Source organism: Myzus persicae, unplaced genomic scaffold, assembly GCF_001856785.1.
Source record: "Myzus persicae strain clone G006 unplaced genomic scaffold, MPER_G0061.0, whole genome shotgun sequence".
Lineage (NCBI taxonomy): Eukaryota > Metazoa > Arthropoda > Insecta > Hemiptera > Aphididae > Myzus > Myzus persicae.
In genome coordinates, this window is record NW_019104005.1 from 97,770 (window position 1) to 125,086 (window position 27,317).

Here is a 27,317-nt window from a genome sequence, read left to right on the forward strand (position 1 = left end):
GTTAACCCTCTACAGGCAAGGCCCGGTCACGGGTGACCGGACTAAGATAAGACATTAATAACTAGATTATAACATTAAATACTATGCACCGGATTATCCCATACCCTTTTATAGATAAGCCCACCGTTTGCCTGATATATTTTTGCTTATCTGCTATACCTCAGTAAGCTTCCAGCTGTCGAATAAGTTAAATCGTTCTTGTCGTCGGTCACGGACGACCACGCTTGTCTATCACGTAAGTAAGCATGGACACACTTCTAAAAAGCGTCGATGACATTACAGCAGAGCTTTACCGACAGTTGGATGAAGATGATATATCCGATGCCGATGATTCGTCGAGTGAAACAGAAGATCATGTTTTAGAAAACGATAACGTCGTAGCAGACGACTTTCAATTATCGTCTGACGAAGAGTATGATGAAAAAATAGAGGCAGATCGTGAGTTTTTTTTGGGAAAAGACCAAGAAACTATTTGGTCATCTCAACCACTTAGATCAAAGTACTCCAGAACTCCTAGTCGTAATCTAGTTATACGCTTGCCCGGGCCGAAAGGGGACGCGAAAGGTGAACTCAAAGAGGTCAATTGTTTTTCTCTTTTTTTGACAAATTATATGATTGAAAAAATTGTCCAATATACGAACGAAGAAATAGCGATTAGATCTCAAAATTATACAACTAAACAGTATTATTTAGGACCCACTAATGTCGTTGAAATTCGGGCAATTATCGGACTTTATTTGAAAGCAGGGATATATCATGGAATATCCATGGCCGATTCATTCTCGGTTGAAAACGGTCCTCCATTATTCCGTGCGGTAATGTCATTCAATCGTTTTAAATTTTTGACATATTGCTTGCGGTTTGATAGCAAATCAACAAGAAACGAGCGACGTTTGGTTGACAAGTTCGCTGCATTTCGAGAGATGTGGGACTTATTTACTATTCAGTGTAAAAATAATTATACCCCGTCGGAATATGTCACTGTAGACGAAACATTATTGTCATTTCGAGGACGATGTCCATTTAAAATGTACCTACCAGCAAAACCAGACAAGTACGGTCTCAAAATTATTTCTATCTGCGATGCCAAAACTTTTTATTTTTATGGAGGAATCCCGTATATTGGCAAAGAAACACGCAACCGAAATGATCTACTTATACCTACCCAATATGTTCTGAACCTAGTGGAACCAATTATGGGAACAAACAGAAATGTCACAACCGACAACTGGTTCACCTCTATCGAATTAGCAGAACAGTTACGTGTTAAAAAATTGACATTAGTAGGTACATTGAGGAAAAATAAACGCGAAGTTCCTCCACACATGCTAGTCGTAAAAAATTTACCACCGATGACCACAAGATTTCTGCATGCACCTGAAATGACATTGTTGTCTTTCTCAAAAACCAAAAATAAAAACGTTTTAGTGCTTTCGACAATGCATGAAACTGAGACGATAAACGAAATATCGAAAAAACCGGAACAAATCGAATTCTACAATAAAACAAAAGGAGATGTTGATGTATTTGACAAACTTTGCCACCAATATTCTTCAACCAGAAAAACCAACCGATGGCCATTACGATATTTTTATGGACTTTTGGATGCAGCCGCTGTAAATGGATACGTCATATTCAAACACAATAACTTGAACCAAGACAAACGTTTTGTACGATCAAAATTCATAACAACATTAGCGTTTCAATTGCTGGAACCACAATTGAAAGTACGCCAAGAATGCCCATTTTTACCAAAGGATTTGAAAGGAACTATTGAAAAAATATTGAAAATACAACCAATTGAAAGTGCACCATCTGGAATAAATAGTCACCGCGGTCGTTGTGAATTTTGACGAAAAATGTCAGTGGATCGTAAAGGCACTTCAAACTGCACTAAGTGCCATGGGAGTTTATGCGCCCAGCATAGGCTAAGCATATGTTCAACATGTGACCTAAAATATCAGTCATTAGAAGAAGAAATTATGATGGAATAATATATAATATATAATAATAGGTAATATTTTGTTTCATTTATGTTCTTTTTATTTATTTATAAGATACAAGATGTTTTTTTTTTGTTACAAGATTCAAGTTGTTTTTTTTTTTTTTTTTTATAAATATATAATATTACCATTGATTATACTTTAGTATGCATATTAGTATTAATTATGATAAGTAAAAATAAAGAGAATTTATAAAAAAGTTTGATTATTTCTAATATAAAATTACATTGGTCACCCGTGACCACCCTTGTCTGGTCTGTTGGGATTTATAGCCTTGCCTGTGGAGGGTTAATATAGGTACCTATTTGACTTTTTTTAATTTCAATTTGTTGCGTCATATTATGTAGATAGACTTAAGTTAATATTTTAATAATTACGTTTGGCATTCCTTTCTATTACACTCGGCAGCAGTGTGATTCTCCTCCATTTTTTTCTTTAATAATTTATTTATTGAAATTATGATTTTTGGTATTTCTAAACACACCTAGATAAGTAGATACTTAAAGTCTTAAAGACGATATTATTTTCAAATTCTTGAGTTTATTTCTTCTACTTTTGTGGCCATACAAATTTATGTAATTAAAATGACCATTTAACCATCTTTATTTTATTTTGTGCAATTTTTAGTGGATAATTGTTTTATATTATTTGATATATATATAGTTCAACATTTTAATTAGTAATTTCCCAGTTATTCAAATGATTATACTACTTATAATAGTCCCTAAAATAGTTTTACAAAAATATTAAATATATTATATAATATTGTTGGATAAATTAATATAAATTACAAAAAAATTCAAATGACAATAGTCTTTATAACTTCCAAACTCATTCTCAAGAAGTTATTATCCTTAGTACATAAAGTTAAATGACTCAAAATCTACGCGTTCGAATTTACGACGTTTTCAGAAAAATGATCAGCCAAATAATTGACAGTAGAAATGAAGTGCTGGTTGTAATTTTTTAAAAAGTAGCTTGTATCATCACAGGACACCTTAAGTTATATAATAACAATCTTAAGAAATTTAAAATACTATCTTTAAGTATTAATTTAAAAAATTCAAAAATTAGATTTTGAGTAACTACATCTCATTTTTATCATTGAAGAAATATGGAGGGCATGCTTGGTGAATCAACCTGTATAAGTCTTAATTTTCCGAAAGATTCGTAAATTTATTTTATTTTATCAGATATAATATTTTGACGCGGATGTATTCATATGTATATCTGAACGCGCACTTAACTTTTAAATATTTTTCTAAGTACAATTTATTTGCATTTTGTTAGTGTGTGAATAAAACTCATAATTCATACTGAGTTTTTGTTTAATTTTGAATATTCTATGAGCACACATATATTATATATTTTACCCGGATGAGGAATGATGGTATATTCTGTGATACAGCCAGGGGGACTGATGGGGCTGCACCCCCGCCTAAATATCGAGGAAATAAAATACAGAGAGTGAAAGTGTAGCATTGAGTAAGACATAACCTTGTTCAAAATTGAACTCGATTAACTTGAAATCATCGATACCTCGAACTTTGCCCGGTCCCTAGAATTTCCTATTATTATATTATCCTTGGATAACTTGAACTTTTTGGTTGGTCCCTTCAACATCGTGTTAACCAAGTCCGCCTGTATTTGAATTGTAATTTATATGCAGGTTGCTGCAAAACTGCGAAAGTCTACAATTTTATATACCCAGAACATCAGCATACCAAACGTCTTATGAAGGATCCCAGTATAAGCACCCCTTTTATAAAACAAATTATTAGCCCCCCTCCACACCACAAAGCAAAATTCTGACTACGCCACTAGAATGTTTACTTTCATTCGTCTTTATTGTATATAATATAGCCAAGTAATATGTGGAAAATCCAATAAATAAATGTTAGTTGATTCTTGTATAATATACGGACCATATCGAAAATACTACTGAGAAAATAACTTGACCATATAAAGAGCAAATAAGGACGGTTTTTGTTCCCCCGACATTTTTTTTACATCATCTTCAAAGATGATTGAATTTGCTGTATATTGAGTACTTATAATATTATAAGCAGTTATATTATTATACCTATTGTCATGGGTGAATAGGTACTTTTTTTTTAGAAAGATATATTTTTTAGGGCCACATATACCTATCGACTATGTATTGTATATAAAAAAAATTTAAGTTCTTTTGAGTTTTACCGTTGGTACATTTACTTATAAATTTGGATCCATTCTTTTTCTTTTTGAAGCCCCACTTTCGAAATTTCTTTTAGACATAATTAATAATTATCATATATATTATTTAATAAATTAAAACACATTTAAAAGCCACAGTCACAATAGCCAATAGGAAATGCAAAATAAAAACAAGAACACCTGATAAAATATTAAATAATAACATAGGGCATAGAGTAAGAATAGGTAAATGATATTACCTATTGTACTTGCTCACTTTAGTTTATACTGTTCATTAATGGAGGAAATAAGAGAAAATTATATTTTAGACGACATCCACATTAATACGCATTGCTTAAAAATAGAACAAATCGAACTTATTACAATACAAAGATATGTATATAAATGTAGATAGTAGATGCTTCATACTTAGCTATCACTAATCAAAAAATTAATTATTTCTAGAATGGTTGTTTATTTTTGTTATTAGAATATCGATTATATTTATTTATATTTACATTTTAATCATTTTATACATTATTTAGATTTAACACAATAGACAATAGTTCATACAACAAAATAGATAGTATGTATTTATACGGATATCGAAGAGTTCATTCAGAGGCCCCTTGGCCCTAATAGAGTATACCGATATTACAAATACGCATTAATAGTGTACAGCCGCCGGGGTGCCAGCCAGAATAATACAAATTTACTTTTATATTATTATTATTTTTTTTTTGTTTTTTTGGAATTGTTGCCTCTGAGTATAATATTGATGGGGGCCTACCAGGAAAATCCCGATTTCCCGATGGGCCTATCCGCCCATGCGGCTATTGTATGAACATAATTAAATATTAAAATGTAATTATTCCGTTAAATATAACATTCAATCGGAGAACCGTTTAACATTTTATTATTACTACTATAGTTATAAGTTACTCATATTGGATGTCACATATCACCTACTTATTATACTACTTGGAACCACGTCATATGCTTTTATGCTCTAGATTTTAGAATAATATTAATTTTCATTGATGGCAAATATTATTATCCATTATGAAAATAAACATATTATAATAGCCCACGAGATGACTAAAAATAATGTTACTTATAATACTAGAAAGATAAGATATTATTCTTATAATATGCTCTTCACAGTTATATAAATAGTTGGTAATCTTGAATAAAAAATAATTAGTAAACTATTCAAGTAGGTACCTAATACTTATATAGTCACCTGATTTAAACTGTGATGAAATTGTCTATATATGCGACTATCGATAGTATAACCATCAAGTAAACTTATAATCAAAACTATATGCAGACTTTAAAACAATTTAAGGATTTTAATTTAAACACCATAAGTACTTGACATAATAATACGTGTAGGTATCTACTATATACATTACTAAGTATACTTAACAAGCGATAAAAAAAAGTAAATTGACTAATGGATTGCATATTGCAATTTATATTATTATACTTGAATATTCAAAATTACGACAATTTACGCTTAATATCAGTTATTAGTTTATTACTTTTTAAGATGGACAAAAAAGGGTAATGTTAATTACATATTATGTATTAATTGCTGTTTATTATTACAGAAACAATATTTTATAAGTATAAATATTAAATATGCATAATACATATATATTTTAAATTATTTAATTACTCAACAAAATATTTATTCAATACTTAATGGTATCGAAATGTACTTGCAAATAATCAAATATAGGTACCATATGGTACCTATATTATTTACAATATTATATAGGTAGCGATAGTGTTAATAGAATTTTATTTTTCTAAAATTCTAAAAAATGTACATATCTTCGTAGTTAATTATCTATAAAAAAAATTGTGTGCATGAATATTATCAATATATTGCAACTTTGATACTTAGAAGTAAATCCGTGCCTATAATTTTTTTTTTAAACTTGTAATGCAATAGGTGTATTATAATTAAAATCAAATTGCCAATTTATATTTTTTGATAATATATTTCAATTAGTAAATAATGATATTACAATTGTTTAACACATTTTGCTCATAATACTAAAAACATATAATAGGAGCGCATGTAAACTCCTCCACAAATGCCTTTTTTTAGTGTTAACTCCGCCAGAAAAAAAATCAAGTAAAATTAAGTTCGTGTAAACTTTGTCAGAGAAGAAAATCAAGTCACAGTATAAAATTATTATATAGGACAGATATCATGTACATTATTATAATATCCCAAAAAATATACAAAAATTAATAAAAATAAAAAATTGTCAGAACCAATCATCTAAATTGTCATGTGTAAGTATTATCATAATAAATAATTGTAATAATCATAAAATATGTATCTAGTAACCTAGGTATGTTATGTCATGTTATGTTATAATATGTGGAACTGCGAACTAAAATGATGAGATACAATTTGTAGATATTCTGACATCTAAGTCTAATATAAACCCATTATCATAACTATTTATAACGTTCTCTAACACTATCATTTTGAATTTTTGAGCTCCATTAGTTGAGATATATTATTAAGTCTTACATAAGTACTGGTGGAGTTTCCATTTATAAATTACAGGTAAGAAATAAAAACGGCGGTGGTTACATTAGACCTTTTCATTACCTTTTTATCTAACCTGTATTCTGGCGGAGTTTACAATCGTCCATATAATAAGTATACATAAAATACATGACATTTAATGTACAGAGTGATTCCCCAAGGATACTCACATATTATTTCTTCAATAATGCAGTCATTAAATATCTGATTTTAGAATTTTTAAATATACTTAAAGACTATATTTTTTTTTACTACTTAATGAGTGTTCTGTACTTCTATTTTTCAAATGAATCCTTCCACCCCATTTTACTGTAAACTATATAATAGATCATTTTTCTGAAAATGTTGACGTATCAGAATCAAGATTTGTATGAGAAGTTTTTGAGTTATTTAACTTTGAGTTCTAAAGATAAAAGTCCACAGTAATGGGTTTATAAGATATGGGGGCTATGGTTATTTAACAATTTTCATCATTAACATTGATCCATCAAAATAAATAGTTTATAAAAGTGGTCCAAGTATAATAATTACTAGATCTAATTTTACGTATAATTTATATTTTTGTAAAAACATATTTTAGGATTATTATCCTTCGTACAAAAATTGTAATAACTAAGTAACTAACTATACTCAAGTGGATTTTGAATTAGGTATATCAACATTTCCAAAACAATTATCCACTAAATAACTTATAGTAAAAAAGAGGGTTTTCATTTGTAAAACTAAAGTTTGTATCATCGCCACAAGACACTCCTTAAGTTGTATAAAAAAATTTAAAGAATTTAAAATATCATCTTTGAGTATATTATTTGAAAATTCAAAAATAAAAATTTGAATAAATTCATTATTGTAGGAAAAAGGGGTCCAGCATTCTTGGTGAATCGCCCTGTATATATATATATTGAATGTTTATAATTATTTTAGTTAATATATGTATACAGTGTAAGTTAGTTAATTGTTTTTCAACTGTGCGCTGCAGATTTAAGTGAATCCTGAATTTTTTTTTACCGCTGGGTGTTATATAATCAGTAATATAGTAAAGAAGCAATAACAGTCTTCTCGACATTTTGTTTTACTGCAGTACAACTAGTATCAGTTGAATTATTCAGCTGATAATTTAAATAATTACCCAAATTATCCCCAATCATAAAATTATATTGTACCTAATACACTGGTATAATATTGGTTCAAAACAATTTTTTCAATCCATATACACTTTCCTTCTCTATACGTTCTCGTTTGATAATAATAGAAGAAACATGAGAAATCGTTGAAATGGCATCCCCAACTTTTCGTAACATTATAATACCACAAGACCAGAAATACCGGCCAACAATATCATCATCATCTCCTCCACCGATAAATAAACAAACAAAACTTTACAAACTAGAACTACCAGCACATTATACCATATATATATATACGGCCCACGTATGACAACATAATAATAACAATAATAACAATAATAATAATAATAATAATAAACAATGAAAAATGTAACGTTCTCGAGAATTCTGACCTACGTCTGGATTTTACTTGTACGAACACCAAATCATTATTGTACCTACTTATATTAATTACGACCGAACCCACATACACAATATCGTTCACTATAGTTTTAGTCCTCATTAGTCAAAGGACTAATCCCCAAAATATCTCGTACATCAGTCTAATGTATACGTAATATATGGTATATATCATAACAACAACGATTTATAGCGATCGCTTGTCCTGCGACATGTCCAACTATGTTCATGGTATCCAAAAATATCCTCTGATCACCGACAACAATACAATACAAAATTACAAAATCCACACTGATTAAACGAAAATAATTAAGATTTTGTACAACTGTGTAAGGCGGATTCTCTTTTTTGAAATTTGTGGATCCGGCGTGGAAGACAGAGTTTTTAACCCATCATTTTTTATTCAATTTTTTATATTAAGCAAATATAATACTGTAATAATAACGTATACAATTACACAATTACATAATAATGTACTTAATATTATTATCTTTTATGTGTTTGGAAACAATTTTTAATAAACTTTTAGAATATAAAATATAATAAATTCTTAAAATATATGCATTCATCAAACAACATTAGTGGAGTAGTCACAAATCACAATATTTCTGAATCAATGAATTGTAAAGTCATAAATTAAACATAAAAAAAAAATAATAGCAATTGACATTATGACGAGATATGATTAATGACATTTAAGACATATAGGTTAAAGTACATCAACAAATATAAAATATTTAAATATAATTTATATTTCTACTTATAAAAAATAATTGACAGATTATACCTAAATAATATTTCTCATCGTTTTGTTAAATGTGTATATTTATTAATTGGTTCACTCGTAGTTCTATTTTAGTAGGTAAGCTTACATTGAAATATATAATATTATGAAATATATAATGCCATTATTATTTTATTTATATTTATTTTATCATTTGTAAGAATATGACTTTATTTTCTTTCAGAAGTAGATACTCTCGATGCCAGACTCTTGAAAAAAGTTTATACGCATACGAGTACAACTCGTATATTAACTTGTATGTTATTCAAAACAAAAAAAATATATTTAAGAAAATAAAAAAAGAAGACGTCAGTTCTAATTGATCTAATAATATTAATTATACAACTGAAACATTTTTGAAAATGTAAAAAGGCCGCCTGATAATATGATTGAAATAAAGTAACTTCAGTTAAATCAGATATCTACATACCTAATATTATTTCCTGATTTCGATCATTCTTTCAGAGGAATTTAAGTAGTAATAATGAATATAGTTTTGATGCGATTAGTAACTGAATACAAGTGTTGAAATGAAGATTGGCACTAACAGATTAGATTCACAACATAGACCATTTTTGGTACTGTCAAGTTTAGGTCTTAGAGGTCGCTTAGGCATGATATCGTGCAATATAATTTTCAAGTTGGACACGTGTAGTCAATATTTCATTCTTCGCATTCTTAAAATTAAATTCTTTGCATATACTTTTTGTTTGGGTGAATAAATATTATTTCTAATTAGTCGATTTTCTCGTTGAAAAAATAAAATACCTTAGGGGAATATCAAATAACTTAAATATATAGCAGCTAAAATGTTGTTTTTCTTTCTTTTTTTTTTTATTATTGAAGTACGACTATTGTTTGTTGTTTTTTCTTTTCGTGCTTAACGGTGTGCGGATAAGACATTCGACCGGTGTGAAATTTTCACAGCATAAATTCTCGGGCAGCCACTTCCAGGAAATTTATGAGATTATCGAACGGAAGACTTTTGTGTGTTTTACGAGGTTTTCGCACTCGTTTTCGGCCTGCCCTGGGTAAACACCCACTGCAGTAAAATCAGACCCACCTATCTAAAATATTATTTATTTGCTTTTGGCCATATCAAATTAAATTCCAACCGCCGTTTGGATATACATGTAGGCATGTAGGTAGATATATAGAAATATTGCAACTCCTGATTTTAGCAACGACGTTCTAAAAGGGTTCTGGATATAAAAATAATAATGTATTGGTAGGTATAGTGAAAAACGCTGTCCTTAATAATAATAATAATACTGAAACATATTTTTTCACAAAGCTTTTACAACAACACTGTAGGTCACCTTGAATAAATTTAAGAATTACTATGTAGATAAAAAAGTGAAAACCGAAAAAAATTAATTTTGCATACTCTTTAGAACTTGGATTCTAAAAAATTATCTTTTTATACTGTTCAATTTATTACATATTATATTGTACTTCTAGTATTTTCAAGTCACGTTATAAATATACAAGATAATCCTTTAAATTCATTTTTAACAACATAATATATTACTCTTAATAGTCTTTAAGTCGCACTAATAATGTTTTAAATATATTCGTAAAAACAATTCAATTTAATTATTTTTTCACACATATAAAAAAACTGTCAGGGTTCTCCACGCGTACTATGAAGACTTTTTTTTTTATTCTGAAATTGTAGGTGTTATACATCATTTTAGTCATGAATCAAAATAAAGTAACAAATGTAACTAATAATATAATAAAAAATCTGCAGACTAAATCCTCGTAGGAAAACCAATCTGTGTACTCGGAATACAGCTTGTAATATAGGTACTTTAATTAATATTTGATTGATGATTATCCATGCAAATATGTAATACAATACTTATATATGATATTCTATAATACACTAATAAATAGTGTTACTAATTAATATATTAATTGAGTTACAAGATTGTGTAATTTATTGTATAGTTTTCGTTAAAAATTCAATTGCCAATGGGTACTAAAATATTATGTACTTATTTTTTATCGTTATTATTAGGTATCTATTCCCCTCATCGACGCCTAGTTTGACCTCCACTAACGCGTATTATAATACATATTGTGACATTAAAATTTCCAGGATTTTAATTAAATATTACACTTATAATAATAATATTAATATGTTTCACCAATTTACATTTTGGGCTAATATGTTACTCACCTTCCGAAAATCACTATTTATTATAATATCGATAGGATTAGCTGAGTAGCGAGTAAAATATTGTTTTTGAATTCTATACGTGACGTTGAAAAATTATAGCGTGATACAAATATAAATTATTGTGCTCACCTGTATAAGAGATGCACACCTCCGCATATATGACTATATAGAATGATATATGTATTATGAAACTAATCTGCAACTCATTTCCGTTTTGAATTTTTAGCTATCCATCATGCTCAGGCGCCCAAGCGCCAGGATTGGCTGCCAAAATGTACTTTGTCGATAAAGTCATCGCGTTCATCGGACCAGCGTGCGCTTTCGCGTTGGAACCCGTTGCCAGACTAGCCGCGTTTTGGAATCTACCGATCATAACCGGAATGGGTGACCAAGTAAGTCATGTGACAATAACACATTTATGCATAATATTAATCGCAGTGTAAATAATGTAGTTTTAATAATATTATTATTATTATTATTCCTGTTTTATTTACTAGGTACTGTATACCTACAGAGTGGATTCATTGAGCATACAATTTTTTTCCTTTTATAATACATGTATTCGAATTCTCTGAATTTTTAAATTTACTTATAGACCATGAATACATTAAAAAATATATTTTTAAATTTTTTTTGTGCTAGTTAAAAAGTGTCCTGTGGTGATCCAATTTTCTGTTTTACAAACGATAACCCACATTTTTACTGTAAATTATTTAGCGGATAAATTTTTTGAAAATGTCAATGTACCTTATTCAAAATTTGAGCAAGTACTTAGTCTCAGTTACTTATATGCTTATACTAAAGATAATAGTCCTTTAGAAAGGTTTTAAAAAATATAAGTAAATTTGTCAATAAATAATTTCTAAAAATAGTCCTAGTACCAAAAATAACTATATCACATATTACATTTTTTTATGACTATTTTCCTTAGCTTAATCATTTATAACTGAGAAACTACTAGTTTGGGTTTTTAATTAGGTACGTCCATAAAATAATGTACAGTATTAAAGGGCAGGGGCAGAGTCTTTTGAAAGACAGAAAATGGTATCTCCGCACGAAACTCCTTAAGTAGGGAAAAATATCTGAAAAGAATACCTTAAAATTATGGTATTTAGTATATATTTTTTTAAATTATTCAAAAACCATATTTCGAACAACTGCTTTATTATTGAAGGGAAAAGGGGACGATAATGCTCGGTGAATCACCATGCAGCAGTGTATTATATTGTTTGAATGTATTTTCAGCCCCCAGCCGAAGGTCAAGTATCAGCCATGTCGGGCATACTTGGAAAACTACCGAAATGGAAAAACGACTCGGTGAGTAAAGAGAGATTAGCTTCGGAATAGATAGAAATAGGTTAGCATAATATGCTACGCAAAAACCGTTGGAAGCTGCTGTCATATAATACGAAAACATAATATTATAATTTTTTTCCGACCCACGGCATTATCCCGATAGAACGCTGAGGTGGATATACAAAGTGTCGTCGCATATACCCGCAGATCCCCCGTACTGATTATTAATAATATTTTATGAATTTTACGCCGAGAGACTTTAACTTTATGACGTGTCTTATTATTATTCCCGGTCGCAGCCAGTGGTGCATATATTATTATTATACCTAATGTAATATAGCATAATATAATAAAACTATGTTATTATACGTAGTTAATAACTAAAATAATATATTCGGTGTTGTTGTAATATTATGTGTTGTCAACATACTCACCATATTATAAATATATTATAGTATTATGTGTAGCGTCGTGTAGTAGTTGCTTGTCACAGTGTTAAATATCATCTAAAAAATATACGGCTTTGTGAAGATCAAGAATATTCCGTACAGTATATTTTTTTTAATGCGTTGTATTATGTTGTAAGGCATTCGTGTATAGTATAGACATATAGTGTTACACTGCAGCCTTGTGTGGACACACATACAGTATATTATTATTATTATAGGCACCGCGTGTCACTGTATCAACATTTAACTGTTCAATATTCATGAGTCGTGTTCGCGTTCAACAAATAACCCGTGTCAAACGCTCCATAAAATCGTAGGTATATTATGCACGTAGTGTGGCGGGTAAAACACTCGCTGCTCATCGTCGCATCATCACACTGCGCCGACTTCAAAGGGTAGCTCGTAAAAATCGCGCTTTTGTAATAAATATTAAAACAGCATTGATACAACAACATTTATAATGAATAAAAAAAAATCCAGACGAGATTTGATCGGGTGAGTCGCCGTATCGTCTCATACCGGCGCTATTACGGAGGGGGGTGGGGCGGTACACCCCATTTTTAATTTTCACATTTTTCACAGCCCAGGTGCGCTCGTAGTGCCATCCGTAAATTATTGTATTGAACATCCCTAGTGCGTCCACAGTCTTATCGACAAATCATATTGATCAGCCAGAGTGGATACTATAAACTCCATGTAATCATGTTAATACAGATAGTTTTTACGGAGACGGATGTGGCAATGATGGAGAAATGGCATATTATTTTCACTCCGATAATAACATAAAGGTTGACTACCTGAGTCATTTAGGCAAATTATAGGTGTGAGTATAGTGAACTGATGCACCAGAAGTAGTACCATAATAGACAAGTATTTAGTTACCCTTTTTGTTTTTTAATTTTCATAATTTTCAAAGAATGTAGTTGAATCACAGATATAGGTACTAAACGAAAATGTTATAAAATATTAATACTCTCGCCCAGATTTAAAATGTGTAAACCACAATAATAAAATAAGTATAACAATAATCACTATTCGTCGTGTACCCCGGGTAACTTAAATTAACTAAAACACATTTGTGCTACGTCAAAAATATGATATTTTTTTCTTGAGACGCACAAGGGAAACTTCCGATTGCAACTTGCAAGACGGCGGTACAGCTGGCGTATTTTTCGTTTTTATTTTTATACTTTATAGAAGGAAAGAGATTATTTATGACGAAAAGATTAGGCGCCACGTGCAGTACGGCCCATGGTAGTAGTTATTAAATTTTAAAACCTGTACCGAGAATAGAATTTATAACGGATTGGTTTGGCAAGACTTTGATAATATATGAGGATAGTGACTATGAAGATGTTGACGGTAAATGAAAGTAAAGTGATAATTTTTCTAATTGAGCCCGTCGTTATCGAAGGAAAGTGGAGCTGCACAATAATTAATTAATAAATTATGTAAGCGGCGAAATTTGCCTTAACAGTGGTTGTGGTTTTGTGTCGAGATGGTTGAGCCCTAAGTTAAAACCATGTTTCTGTAAAAAAGTAAATTATATTGTTGATATAAATTGCAACAAAATCACAAACGATTACACTCTAAAAACTATTAGACATTCCAGATAAATATTGTTTTTTTAATTAAAGCCATCGCATTCAAATAATATTTGTTTTTTTTTTTTGTTTTTGGTTGGTAGATTTTAACAAAAACCCTAAAACCTAAAAAAAAGTTTGTATTCTTTTAAATAAAGGTATTTGCAATCTATATTTAATTTTTAATTATAATTCATTCATCTGTCGGCCCTTTAGTATATTGATCAGAATGTATATTTTTTTTATTCTATATTAAAAAATTAAAATATTGAATAGCTTTAGCCAGTACAGTATTTTAATAAACATAAATTATATGTAAATATATTTGCATAAATCGGCGGCATTTAAATTAATATTATGGGTATTAATTTTGTTGGTAAACAGTTCAAACTAAAACAAAAAATTATTAAATATTACTTGGAATTTATATTATTTACAAATAATATCACATATTTTGCAAAACATAATCCTGTCACACACATAGACAGTATAAAGCATGTATAAAAAAACAAATAAAATATATTGTACAACTATAGAACACATATAATACTTAAATGATACTCCTTTTCTGTACACAAATTATCCATCCAATGAGATGACCTATAGTATCTAACTATAAGGATAAGCTATTATCACAGGATATGACGGTCCTTCCAAGCAATATGTCTCCATCTGATCAACAATAATCCTTATTGGTACGTTTACTAGGAACCTCTATTCACCTCAAGTCCTTCAATTTTAAATAAAACCCTAATGGTTAGTTGTATAATATTACCAACTACTTAATGAATAACCAAGATGTATTAATCACCTTAAACCTCTTATAATCAACCTTTCTACCAACACCTCATTGGCTATCCTACTCATCGGTTTAAGCGTAAATGGCCTAGTACCCACACAACAATTCTTTCTATAGACGAATAAATAAATCTCTAAAAAAAAACATTTTTAAAAGTGTATAGACACACTTTAATCATTTTATCCTACCCATATATCTTTTCTTATTTAATATTGTATTAGTAGTGCATGGACATTTGTAAATATTTTTTTTTCAATAATAAAAAAAAAATTATCGAATCGTAAATTTTTATAAATTATGTAGGTATAATTACTCTAAATTATTGATATTATTTTTTCAGAATTTTGAATGATATAGACACCGAATAAACAATGTACTATAGGTATTTTATTACTAACAATCGTTATATAAGTTATAGTGTTTATAATATATATTTTTGTTGTAATTGACAATTAAAAGTTAAGAAATTTTAATTTATGACCATAGTATAATTTTATATGGATTTTCAAGTTTCATGCAACGACAAAATCAATTATTCATAAAGAAATGAATGAAAATCACTTCCTCGAAGTTTCTATAAAATGGAATATTTATCGTAACTATATTATTATAACTGTTGAGTTATGAATTGTATTCTTGCGGAGTTTCGTTTAATTCATTTACTAGAATGAATTTTACAATATAATGTTAAATTATTTATTTTTACAAAGTTATTATATTTTTTACAATTCCTCCAATTTATTGTAAACTAATGCAGAATGAAATGTTTCGTGGGTATTATAATAATAAACAAATTCGTGAAATGAGTTAAATTACATTTCACGAATAATCGAAAAAGAAATTAAAGTAATAGAAATAGTAAGTTATATTCATCTTTCAATTATTCCGTTATGAAAACACGCAATAATGTTACGAGTTTCTGAATATTATGATTTTATTATGGTAATAAATCGTTTGAGTTACAATTCTCTCAGAAAACGAAATTCAACAGGGTGATTTTTATAATAAATTATTTACTATACAGAAAGACGGAAAACCACAATTTTGTATTGATTTATGCGACACTGATTAATATTAATTTTGAAATCATAAATTATCGATACGCACCACCACGCACTTTTATAATAGTTTTTTTGAAAAAATAGCTCTTAAATTTTCTCAGGCTTGCCTATTAAAAATTTTGCAAAATTTTTCTATGCAAATATTTAAACGTGATTCACATGAATTTGTACAACCATTCGTGAAATGTATAGGTACGGCATCGGTTTACCCAGAAAATTTAATTTTCTGTTGGGGGAAGAATAAAAGATGGGTGGGGCTGGGAAAATGTGTCTAAAAATCACTTATTAAACCGAATCTATGTACACAAAGCATGTCATACATGATGTATTATGTATTTGAACCTAATAATAATTTGCACATATATTGTTGGTACGTTCACAGGGCATTTTTAAAGACAAGTCCGATTATCCGACTCTGACAAGAATGTCATACTGTCAGCGCAGATTAAAACTCGTGTTTCTAAGCATTTTCAAAAAGTTCAATTGGAAGCACGTAGCCTTAATACAGGACCGTTCGGATTTGTTTTCCTTAACAGTGGGTAAGTATAATATCATAATAATACCTTGCATATTATCTTTTTACCTTTAAGATATACGTAGACATAAGATGAAGTGAATATTCTTCTACGTAAATCGTTATATTATGTTTTTCTAATTAAATTATAATTATATTTTATAAGTGTCGACAAATTAAAAGTAATGATTTGATACGGAATCGAAAATAGAATATGTACAATCCTGTCTAGTTTTCTGTGTTATTTGCTACCTATACATTTATATTACTTATTACTCTAAATCTCGATACTAATTAATTGGGATCAGTAGTACGAAAAATATATTGAACAATTTAATATAATATAATCCATACAGATTCCACTTAACATCACTTTCTTATTTTTGAAGCAAAATATCAGTGGCGTAAGGAAGGGTAAGGTAGAGGGTAGGGCATATTTTTCAATAAATCTCTTTTGCTTAACAATATTTATAAATAAAAAATATGATTCTCATTTGAAAAACAATTTGCTTTTACCACCACTAGATCTTCTTCAAACGTGAAAAAATCTAAACTTTAAAAATTCTAAAGTTAATAAAGAATGGATATGGTTTGGGGGGGGGGGGGTTGACAATGGTTGATGAATCACCCTGTGTAGTGTATATATCTTTTATATAAGTATTAAAATACTCATATAATTCTTTTTTTACGACTAGTGCTCTTCATAATATGCAGTATATAATACATTTAAAACCAAATGAAGATTTCAGAACGTTGGCCTCGAAGTTTAATTATGTATGAGAATATAATATTATGTTGTATAATTTTTTTCTATCTTTATTAAATTAAAACTTACACTTGAATTTGTAAACAACATTAAAGTTTATAAAATCTAAGGGCACACAATGCACTTCATAATAATGAGATAACAAAGGTCATCCCTGGTAGAACATATGAGTTCCCGTCAGGCTTTTCTAGTGTTTCTCAAACTCGGAATCCAAAAAAATTTTAATGAGGTGGTTGAGACATCGTTGGGTATTTATGATCATTTATGAAGAAAACACTAAGATTTACGTTCAAATAGCTAAGATACTCGGAGTTCAGGATTTCAGTGTTCAGAAAATGCGAGTTTTTACGAAATAAAACAAATTATTTTTATATAATAATGTTATGACAAAAATTATATGAAAGACATTCATTTTATCCATAACCGTAAAAGAAATTTTTTTATACAGGTACTGATTTTAGTAAAACCGTTCATTGTATAGGTACTCTGAAGGGTAAATTTGATATCTTCGGGGAAAATATTAATAATAATAATAATAATAATGCACACACGAGAAACAATATAATTTCTCATAATGTAATACATAATGTTCTTTTAGCGTTATTTTAATGGGACGTCGCGAGAAATGTAGACAAAAATTGAGACCGAGTAACCTAAGTCCTAACCTAATACCTCCCACCTCGGAGAAGCCGAGTCTTTGAACACAAGGCTATTATATTTATATCACAATGCTGCGAGATAATCTTGTGTAAAACTTGTGTTTCCGTACTTCACAGTTGTATTTTTATATATTTTAACGTTCGATCTTCGATACAATTTGAATTTTCTTTTTTTTACATTATATCTATGATTACAATAACATCAAGGCGACATGACGTACCTAGTGAGCTGATACTCCAGCGCGTTTTGTTGTTTAACTAATTTTATTGTATTTTCGATATTTGTTTGAATCGACAACTCGATGTATTATCTTCGTTATTAACGCAATATTGTTTATTTAATAATTTATTGTTTTTCTAAATGCCTAGGGATTTAATATTTAAACGACCCAAAGGTTTTTATAAATATGTTTAACAATCACATATACATATTTTCTACAATATATCTAAATTATATATATAGTTTACTTTAGGAAATAAATGACATCATTTAAAAATACTGGATAATATAATAAAAATTATTTTGATTTTAAATATTACCCGAATGAAACTTTAATTTTACTTGAAAAATTATTTCGATAATTCTGTGGATTTCAATTTGTTGAATAGAGCACTTAAAATGAAAAGATATTAAATGTATACTATTTTTAACAGGTAAAAACTTGGAACTAGGGCTAAAAAAAGCTGGTGTTTTGAGTTTTCTGCGAGATTTAGACGGCAATGACGAAGATCCACAGTGTGAAACCTTGTTAAAAGAGGCAAGCACTCAAGCAACAGGTACCTAACTTTTATGATTTTTAAATTCATATTAAAATACTCATAACATTTATTTTATACGGTATACAACAATATTTACTTAGAAACAAATTTTCAAAGTACTAGGCAATTAAGTAAAATTATCAGATTTTTGTTCACTGAAGATAATGTAGATTATACCTGGAATCCGGTTGGAGTCAGTTTTTATGTAGCTCAAGTCTCAACTCTCAAGTCTTATTTTTATCGAACATTAATTCAGACAAATAAGAAAATTAGGAATTGTGAATAAAATATAAGTAGTATAAGAACAATAATGTTTACTTGTATTGTGTAAGACGTGTGTAACAACATGTGTACGATATTGAATTTGCAATATTTTAATGTATCAAAGTGGAAAGTGAAAGAGATTAGAGTATAAAATTAAAATTCATTTCAAAAAACACGATAGAGCTAAATAGAAAACAATAAAGGATATTTTTTGCTTAACTGTTTTCACAGTAATTTTTATTTTTTTGTGTTTTTGCAGTCGTGATACTATGCGTGAGGGGAACTTTAGTGAGAAAATGCATGTTGGCTGCTCATAAGCTAGGGATGACCAAAGGCGAATGGGCGTTTTTGGACGTGGAGTTAGTTCAGGTAAACAAAATGTATCAGATCAACCGTTTTCCAGTGCAAAAAGCTAATGGCCAAAGTTGCCGGGCTTAAGATCAACAAAAAAAAATGTGTCATACATATGTTGTTGTCATAACAATATTATGTACTAGTAAGTGCAACAATTATATTTGGAAGAAATCTTGGAAGAATATTCAATTTCAAAACTCCCTAAAAAAATCAGTTTTGGTTTATATTGATATGACTATCAAATAGTACAGATATTGATATATTATTATATATACCCATTAAATAAAAAAAACAAAATATTTTTGTAACGTTTGTCAGTTATGATATCGTAAAAATGTTTTTTTCCAAAGGATGCGATGCATTTTTTTTATTGTATTTAGCTATTTCAAGATATTTTAGAACGATCCCCTCAATAATAATTTTAACAGATTTGCGCCTTAAAAAAAAGCTAATACAATAATTCGTGTGTTTACTCTTTAATATTTTCACAACTATTTCGGGATCAAAACAATAAAAAAAGAAGAAAACCTTTTCGGACGTATTTTCTGATGATACGAGAACCTCACAGTCGAGATTCACCCCTCGAACACGTTTGTCTTCTCGATTCCTTTTATTTATCGTCTGTCCTTTTATTAATTCGTTTCAAGGGCTCTTATTGGGGCGAACACGGGTGGTCGGCGGGAGACAGTGAAGACGGCGCCGCCAGAAAAGCTTACCAAGCACTGTTGCGGGTGTCCCTGCTAAAGCCCGCCAGTTCGCAATTTCACAATTTTTCTAAGCTGGTCAAGCAAAAGGCTCTGGAAAATTACAACTACACTCTATCCGAGAGCGAAGAAGTGAGTATATCAAACGAAATAATAATGATGGTGGTAACGATGAAATCGATCTTCGAACGAACGATGAGATAGTGTAAAGGTCGATATTATTGTTATTTTAGGTTAATTTTTTCGTCGGCGCGTTTTACGATGGAGTACATTTGCTCGGCATGGCGATGAACGAAACTTTAACCAACAAACAAAACATAAAAGACGGCAAGAAAATCACCAGTTTGATGTGGAATAGAACGTTCAACGGTAAGATAGTTTTGAATTCGCTAATACATTTTTTGAACGCAATACGTTGTATAAAATTGTATTATTTTATTTTATTAATTTAACCAAGTGTACCAAGCTCGTGTATAACAATACTTGTTGTAAAGAACTACTGATAATGAATGATACATTTTAGAAAGAAAAACTGACATATAATTAAATTACATATTTTAGACAACTATAGTTAATTTTAAATATTATAATATGTTTAATCAATTACCCGTGTATTTAACTCTAACATATTTTTTCAGAAAACATCTAACATACGCTATAGGTATCTTATTAAATATATACAAATCATTTTATCCTATGTGTGACTATACGATGATCAAAATCATTTTAATTTGAAATAATTCTGAAAATATCGCTTTCGCTGTTCTTTAATCTGAAACGAACGTTATTAGTGACTCTGTCACTCTAGAATTGCGCATTCACTTATAACATCTTCAATCTTGTAGCTAGCTTACCTCTCAAATGATGCGAATTAGAACGTCGTTTAAAATTGTTAATCCACAGCAGGTTACTATATGAATACAGGAAATAAAATTATATGATAGATAGGTGAACATTAACATAAACATCATTCCATCCGAATGGGAATTTGATGAAAATGATCCAGACGATATTTCCTAAAACTAGTAAAACTATACTAAATATAATTATTCGATAAATCGGCACCTACTCGTTAAGTAAAATGCTACCTACACGGCCATGTCGTATATTAATTCCATCAAGTATTTTCTACCAATGAATTTCAATATTCAAATTATATAATAGATTATCTCACCTAATAAATTATTTTCAGTAAGTAATTAAGTTGTAATACTTCGTCAAAAATTTAAATATTTTATTTACAAATATTTATCAGCTTTACGTCAAGTTTCAAAAGCCTAAAACACATCAGTTCGATTTATTGACTGCCACCATTCTTCCTCGAGCAGTCGATGGACTTGTTTCTCCTTTGGCCTTATTCTATATTATTATTTTTGTTTGCCGACTTCCTTTATTACTTTAAACTTTCAGTATGGACCTCCGTTACCGGATCAACGAAGTGTTCACTCTAGTTTACCGTTTCACGTTGAAAACCAAAACTTGTTAAATTTGCATATATAACCTTTCGCTGATCTAAGTGAATAGTTTCGCCTGGTTTTAATTTTATACAACATTCTAATGGGAATAAACGCTTTTTATATGAAGATTTTTGAACAATGAAACTAACCTACTAAAATTTCGACATTTTTATAACACATCCCGAAAACCCTGGGGTTCTAAAGACCTGGAAACGCGTCGACCATACACAGTAGCAACGATCAACATTGAAATCTGAATCTAAATCTAGATCTGAATCTGATTCTGAATCTTCAATAGGCAATCTGTCAGCAGAAAGTAAATTTTATGGCCAACAGTTTTTTCGATTTTATTATCTAACTTAATTTACCAGCCTGCTATGCCGTAATTGGAGGAGATGTTGTGAACATCATGTTTTGTGTTTATTTTAGTAAGTCAGCGAACATCTTAAATAAATTAGACCTATTAATATTTTACATTCTGTATTACCAAGCTTAAAAAAATACCAACAGTATCATACGATACGATTGTAATATTATAATATTATAGGGTACCCTGAGTTTTGAGAATTTTGTATTATACAGTGATCGATCGCTGCCAAAACAATGTAAAATATGTATTTAAATTTAAAATTTATAAACACCATATTTGTGCATAATATATACATTAGAGTTATGGGTACACTACTTAATACTCATATACTAATCCTAATATATGACTATATTATATTTACCTAGGTAGGCGTGCCTACATCATAAGTTCTTTTTTATTTTATAATAAAAATATACGTTTACATCTTGTGATCCCGCTCAGAAAATCCAAATCCACCATTCTCACCTGTCATAATATTAATGACAATATTCGTAAGCCGCACGAATGCGAAATCGAAGAAGACACGAACATCGTATATGTTATCGTGTATGTTGTATTCAGAGCGTTCGGTGTGACATTTTAGACTCCCAAAATACTCGTATTGATGTAGGTACACGATTCACGCTCGTATTTGTCTACACTTTATAGCAATGTGTGTTTAGCTTGGAATGTCAAATCGTGTAAACATATATTTATTTTGGACTTTTGGACATTTTTGGACGATTCGACTACAACTGCAGTACAACCTTTACATTAATAGAACAAAGACCCCCGCAAACACAACCTCGTGGACATCTGACAATATACAATACATATATAGATCAATATATAGATCTGAAGACGATGATATGATCATGCTGAGGTGGGCTATGGTCTTTGGGGTTGGAGGGTGTATAGATCGTAAGAGGGACAGAATTTATACTATCGTAAAGTACATCACGTATACTATGTATATTATATACAAATTAATATATTATTTTTATATATTACTTATTGGTGGTGTTGTTTTTGTTGTTGTTGTTGATGTTGTTGTTGCTGTTGTTGTCGTTCTGGCGTGAAAAGGTGTCACGGGCCGAGTGAGGATCGACGAGAATGGCGATAGGGATGCGGATTACGCGATATTGGACTTGGACCCGATCACGGGTCGTTTCGAGGTGGTGGCCAAATACTATGGGGAGGCGAGGAACTACAGCGCAGTGGCGGGCAAACACATCCACTGGCCCGGCGGATCGGACGGACCACCTGAGCATGTCCCGGTCTGCGGGTTCCTGGGAAACGGACCAGCCTGCGACTCGAGAGGTGATTACATTCCGATTTCCACCGCACATATTATTAACATTGCAATATAATATTATAAATAACGATTTATCTTATGTTTGACTCGAAATTAGATGCTAATATGGTGTGGGGAGGAGGAAGGATTATTAAGGGAACTCAAACTATCTCATTCTCAAAAAAAAAAATAATAATACTAGGTATCATATTAATATTAAGTCACATTTTATGAATCATTAGTTGCATTATTACTCATCATTATCATATGTTTTAATACTAACATTTTATTTTTTAAAGTATTAGATACACTTTATTGTTTAGTATGTTTTATAAATGTAGCTATGTAACCTATGCATACCAAAAGCGGAAATTTAAATTTCATATTATAAATCATATACGTCCGAGGTGATCCATTTTACATAAGACAAGCAACATTTCAGGAAACACCGACGTTTATGAAAACATTTATTTTATATAGCTATTGTAAGTCGATACAAAACATTTTTGAAAAAATTATATTTTTACTATTTTTATCATTATTATTTTTCGATTGTTATACACTTTTGAAAGAAAACATACATTTTTAATTTAATATACCAAGGCGAAATGTTATTCGAAATATTTGGATCTATTAAAATCAAATTTTGGACAAGTAGTTTATTAGTTATAACGTATAACTATTTAAAGTTAAGTTGAGTATTGTCAACTAACATTTTTCCTTGTACGCTGTACCACCACTCCACATCATTTAACAGTTAACGCACTAATTTATTAACTACTTTTAATTGATCAATTAATACTTCATAAGATTCTCATAAAAAATGTGATATTTATACTTTAAAGTAGATAAAAAAATTTCCAGCTGTAGAATAAGACAATAAAATGCACTTGGTCTTTAAAAAAAAGCAAAAAAATCATTTTTATAAGAAAATGTTGTTTTTAACCACTTACAATTATTACAAAAAAATCATGAGTTTTTTTCGTTAGATAGATCATCCAGCATTCCAGTATATAGATTCAGGGTACTATACATTTCATGGTTTTCATCGGTTCATTGGTTTTTTCAAGTTCTATTTTGATATTTCCAACGTCCTCAGGCAGTAGTTATTTGAGCTAGAGTTTAGCCAGTAAAAACTATACTACGGGTATGCTACAAATAATTTCTCAGACTGAGAAATGTTTTTCCAGAGATAAAAGAAATACGACAAATTGGTTTTAAAACAAATGTTAAAAAATATTCAAAGTTTATTAGTCTTCGTCCGTGGAAAATGCTCGTTTGCATAGAGCTTCGGGCGTACGATTAATATATGGCCTATGTAATTCTAGACTTCTCCCCCGACAAAAATAAATAAAGCTCTAGTAGCAGCGTGGTGCCTATATATATATATATGTGTGTGTGTGTATATATAGGTTCACCTTTTGCTTTTTTGCACGAAAAAATAAAAAGAACTATGAGCAACCTTTTGGTTTTTGCCCAGGCCAAATTTAACGATTACGGTTTTACGTGACACATAAACTGCGGTCGCCTCTTCTGTGGGCAGTCAGTCGGTGAATTCGACCATACCATATATGTGCTATATCGAATGGTTTTATGTATCTATAAATCATTTTATCTTTCGAAACGAGCAGATAGGCGAGAATAAAAAATTGGGCAAGAATGTTATAGGCGTCGAGTGTATCTCACAGTTATTTCAGATTGGATAACTGTAAAATAGGTGTTTTAAATTTGAATTCAATAATATACCTACCTACAGTGGTAAACAGAAAATAATTCTAAATGAAGGCGGTGTAACAAATAGGTTACCAAACGACTATTTAAATAATGATATTTTAATTTTAAAAAAATGTTCATACTTTTTTTTATAATTCATGATTATTTAGAAAAGTATTGGGAATTTTATTCCCCTCCCCTCAATCTCAAAGTACTAACTATTTCCAGTTTTTTACCAAAATCCATCTATAATGTTAAAAATCGATGCTATTTTTAAAAATTCTCTTCAGACATAAAATGTAATAACAAAATAACTCACATAATTTTAAAATCAATACATTCTCTCTGCTCAGAATTTTAAATAATTAGCTAATCCACTAATATTTTATAATTTTCAAAACAACATTACTGTTCTACGGTTAGTCGTGACGGTTTTAAATATGTATTACTGGAGTAATGAACGTAATAATTTACTGTGTTTGGCTTTTGTTAGAGTTGATAAATTATTTTAGCTGACCACACATTTTAGTTGAGAGTAAACAGTTTAAAAAGCATTCCCGAAAATCTGTGTTAATAAAATTATAACAAAGTACCTAGTTAAATTTGTTTTTGGCACTAATGGAAAGGTCACACAGTTATCTGATTTGAGCGAAATGGAAAAGGTCGATTTCGAGAGAAAACCTACCACTCAGTATCCATCTATATAAGCATATTAAATTATGTGAGCACAGTCAGCACCCGACAATCATGTGGTCGGTGTAATTCGTTAAACAAAGATATTTGATAATAATATTAAATAATAATTATTTAACAATTTATAATAACGATTTTAGTAAAATAAAAAAACAGTGTAAAGCCATATGGACATTTGTTGCTGATATATCTTTCAGAGGAATATAACTTCATCTATCGCAAGTTCATATTTTATTTCGAGTTCGTTAAATTTCCTCCGTCAGCGATAATTATAAGCACCACATCGACAATATTTTAAGTGGCCTATATTAAAACTAAATATCTACGATATCTATTCGTTTACCAAAGCCGATATTAGAAAAAAAATAATTAATAATATAAATGGTTCAAAAGATTCAAATACTTATTAATGTCGATTCATTCGACAAACTTTTAAATCTTTTGTTGCGGCAATTTCTCCGGGATAAAAAAAAAATGCTGGACAGGGATTATTTTAATGATAAAATATAGCGATCCGGGACTTAGGCGATCCAGTGGTGTATTTCAATATTTTCGTTATAATAATTATATTTACGACTTTATGAGCTTCCCAACAAATACACTATATATATATATATTGTGTATATAAGTAGTAAATATTTAGGTCACTGAGGTCCTAAATGCGGTACTCGGGACCACGAAATAATAACAGTAATGTACATTTTTCATTGTTTATTAATGAAAATATTATGACTTATAATAATTCTAACTATGAATAACTAATAAGTGAATAAAATATATTTGAACTATTAGGTATACCTATAATTAATTGTAATTTATTCGACACTATAATACGTCCAGGTGCCAGATAGACAATAACTTTTTAATTTTAGCTATATAAAAATCACAAATGATAATATATCAATATATTATAATAATTATGGAAATAGTAATAATAAATAATAGTAAAATGACAAAACAGTTTCATTTGCACTAGTAATTTTGACAATCATGCCAAAAATTCACACTGATTTGATTAAAATCCCGGGAATATCTAAAACGTAATTAAAACTATGGTTTGTAAATTAAATTACAAGACTTATAAATGTATAATATAAACTGAATGCTAACAATGCCTAACACAAACAATTATAGTTAACATTCGACGACTTGCTGTAACCATAAAAATATACAACTATAAGTTGCGATCATATTAAAAGTTGTATACTAATAGATAGATTTCCAACGTAGACACAATTTACAAATCAAACTATAAAAAACGTTGTGAATTTTTCATAATAAATCACGTTAATATCATAGAGTATATTCTTGTTTTAATGAGACACATAATTCAAATATATTAAGCAATAAATTGGATT

The 27,317-nt window shown here is 29.5% G+C and overlaps 2 protein-coding genes across 2 annotated transcripts in view; both read left to right on the forward strand.

Annotated features, from left to right (window-relative positions):
• Positions 1-27,317, forward strand: part of LOC111037500 (atrial natriuretic peptide receptor 1) — a 68,988-nt gene that overhangs the window by 30,009 nt on the left and 11,662 nt on the right. The window contains exons 2-9 of the mRNA XM_022320121.1: positions 11,472-11,637; positions 12,491-12,562; positions 16,816-16,972; positions 19,027-19,149; positions 19,655-19,764; positions 20,397-20,585; positions 20,687-20,822; positions 23,343-23,579. Of these exons, the coding sequence (XP_022175813.1) occupies positions 11,472-11,637; positions 12,491-12,562; positions 16,816-16,972; positions 19,027-19,149; positions 19,655-19,764; positions 20,397-20,585; positions 20,687-20,822; positions 23,343-23,579 (1,190 nt within the window). The remainder of the gene's footprint in view (positions 1-11,471; positions 11,638-12,490; positions 12,563-16,815; positions 16,973-19,026; positions 19,150-19,654; positions 19,765-20,396; positions 20,586-20,686; positions 20,823-23,342; positions 23,580-27,317) is intronic.
• On the forward strand, positions 8-2,058 carry LOC111037501 (piggyBac transposable element-derived protein 4-like). The gene has a single exon (XM_022320122.1). It carries the CDS (start codon positions 246-248, stop codon positions 1,851-1,853), a length of 1,608 nt encoding a protein of 535 aa, XP_022175814.1. The 5' UTR covers positions 8-245; the 3' UTR covers positions 1,854-2,058.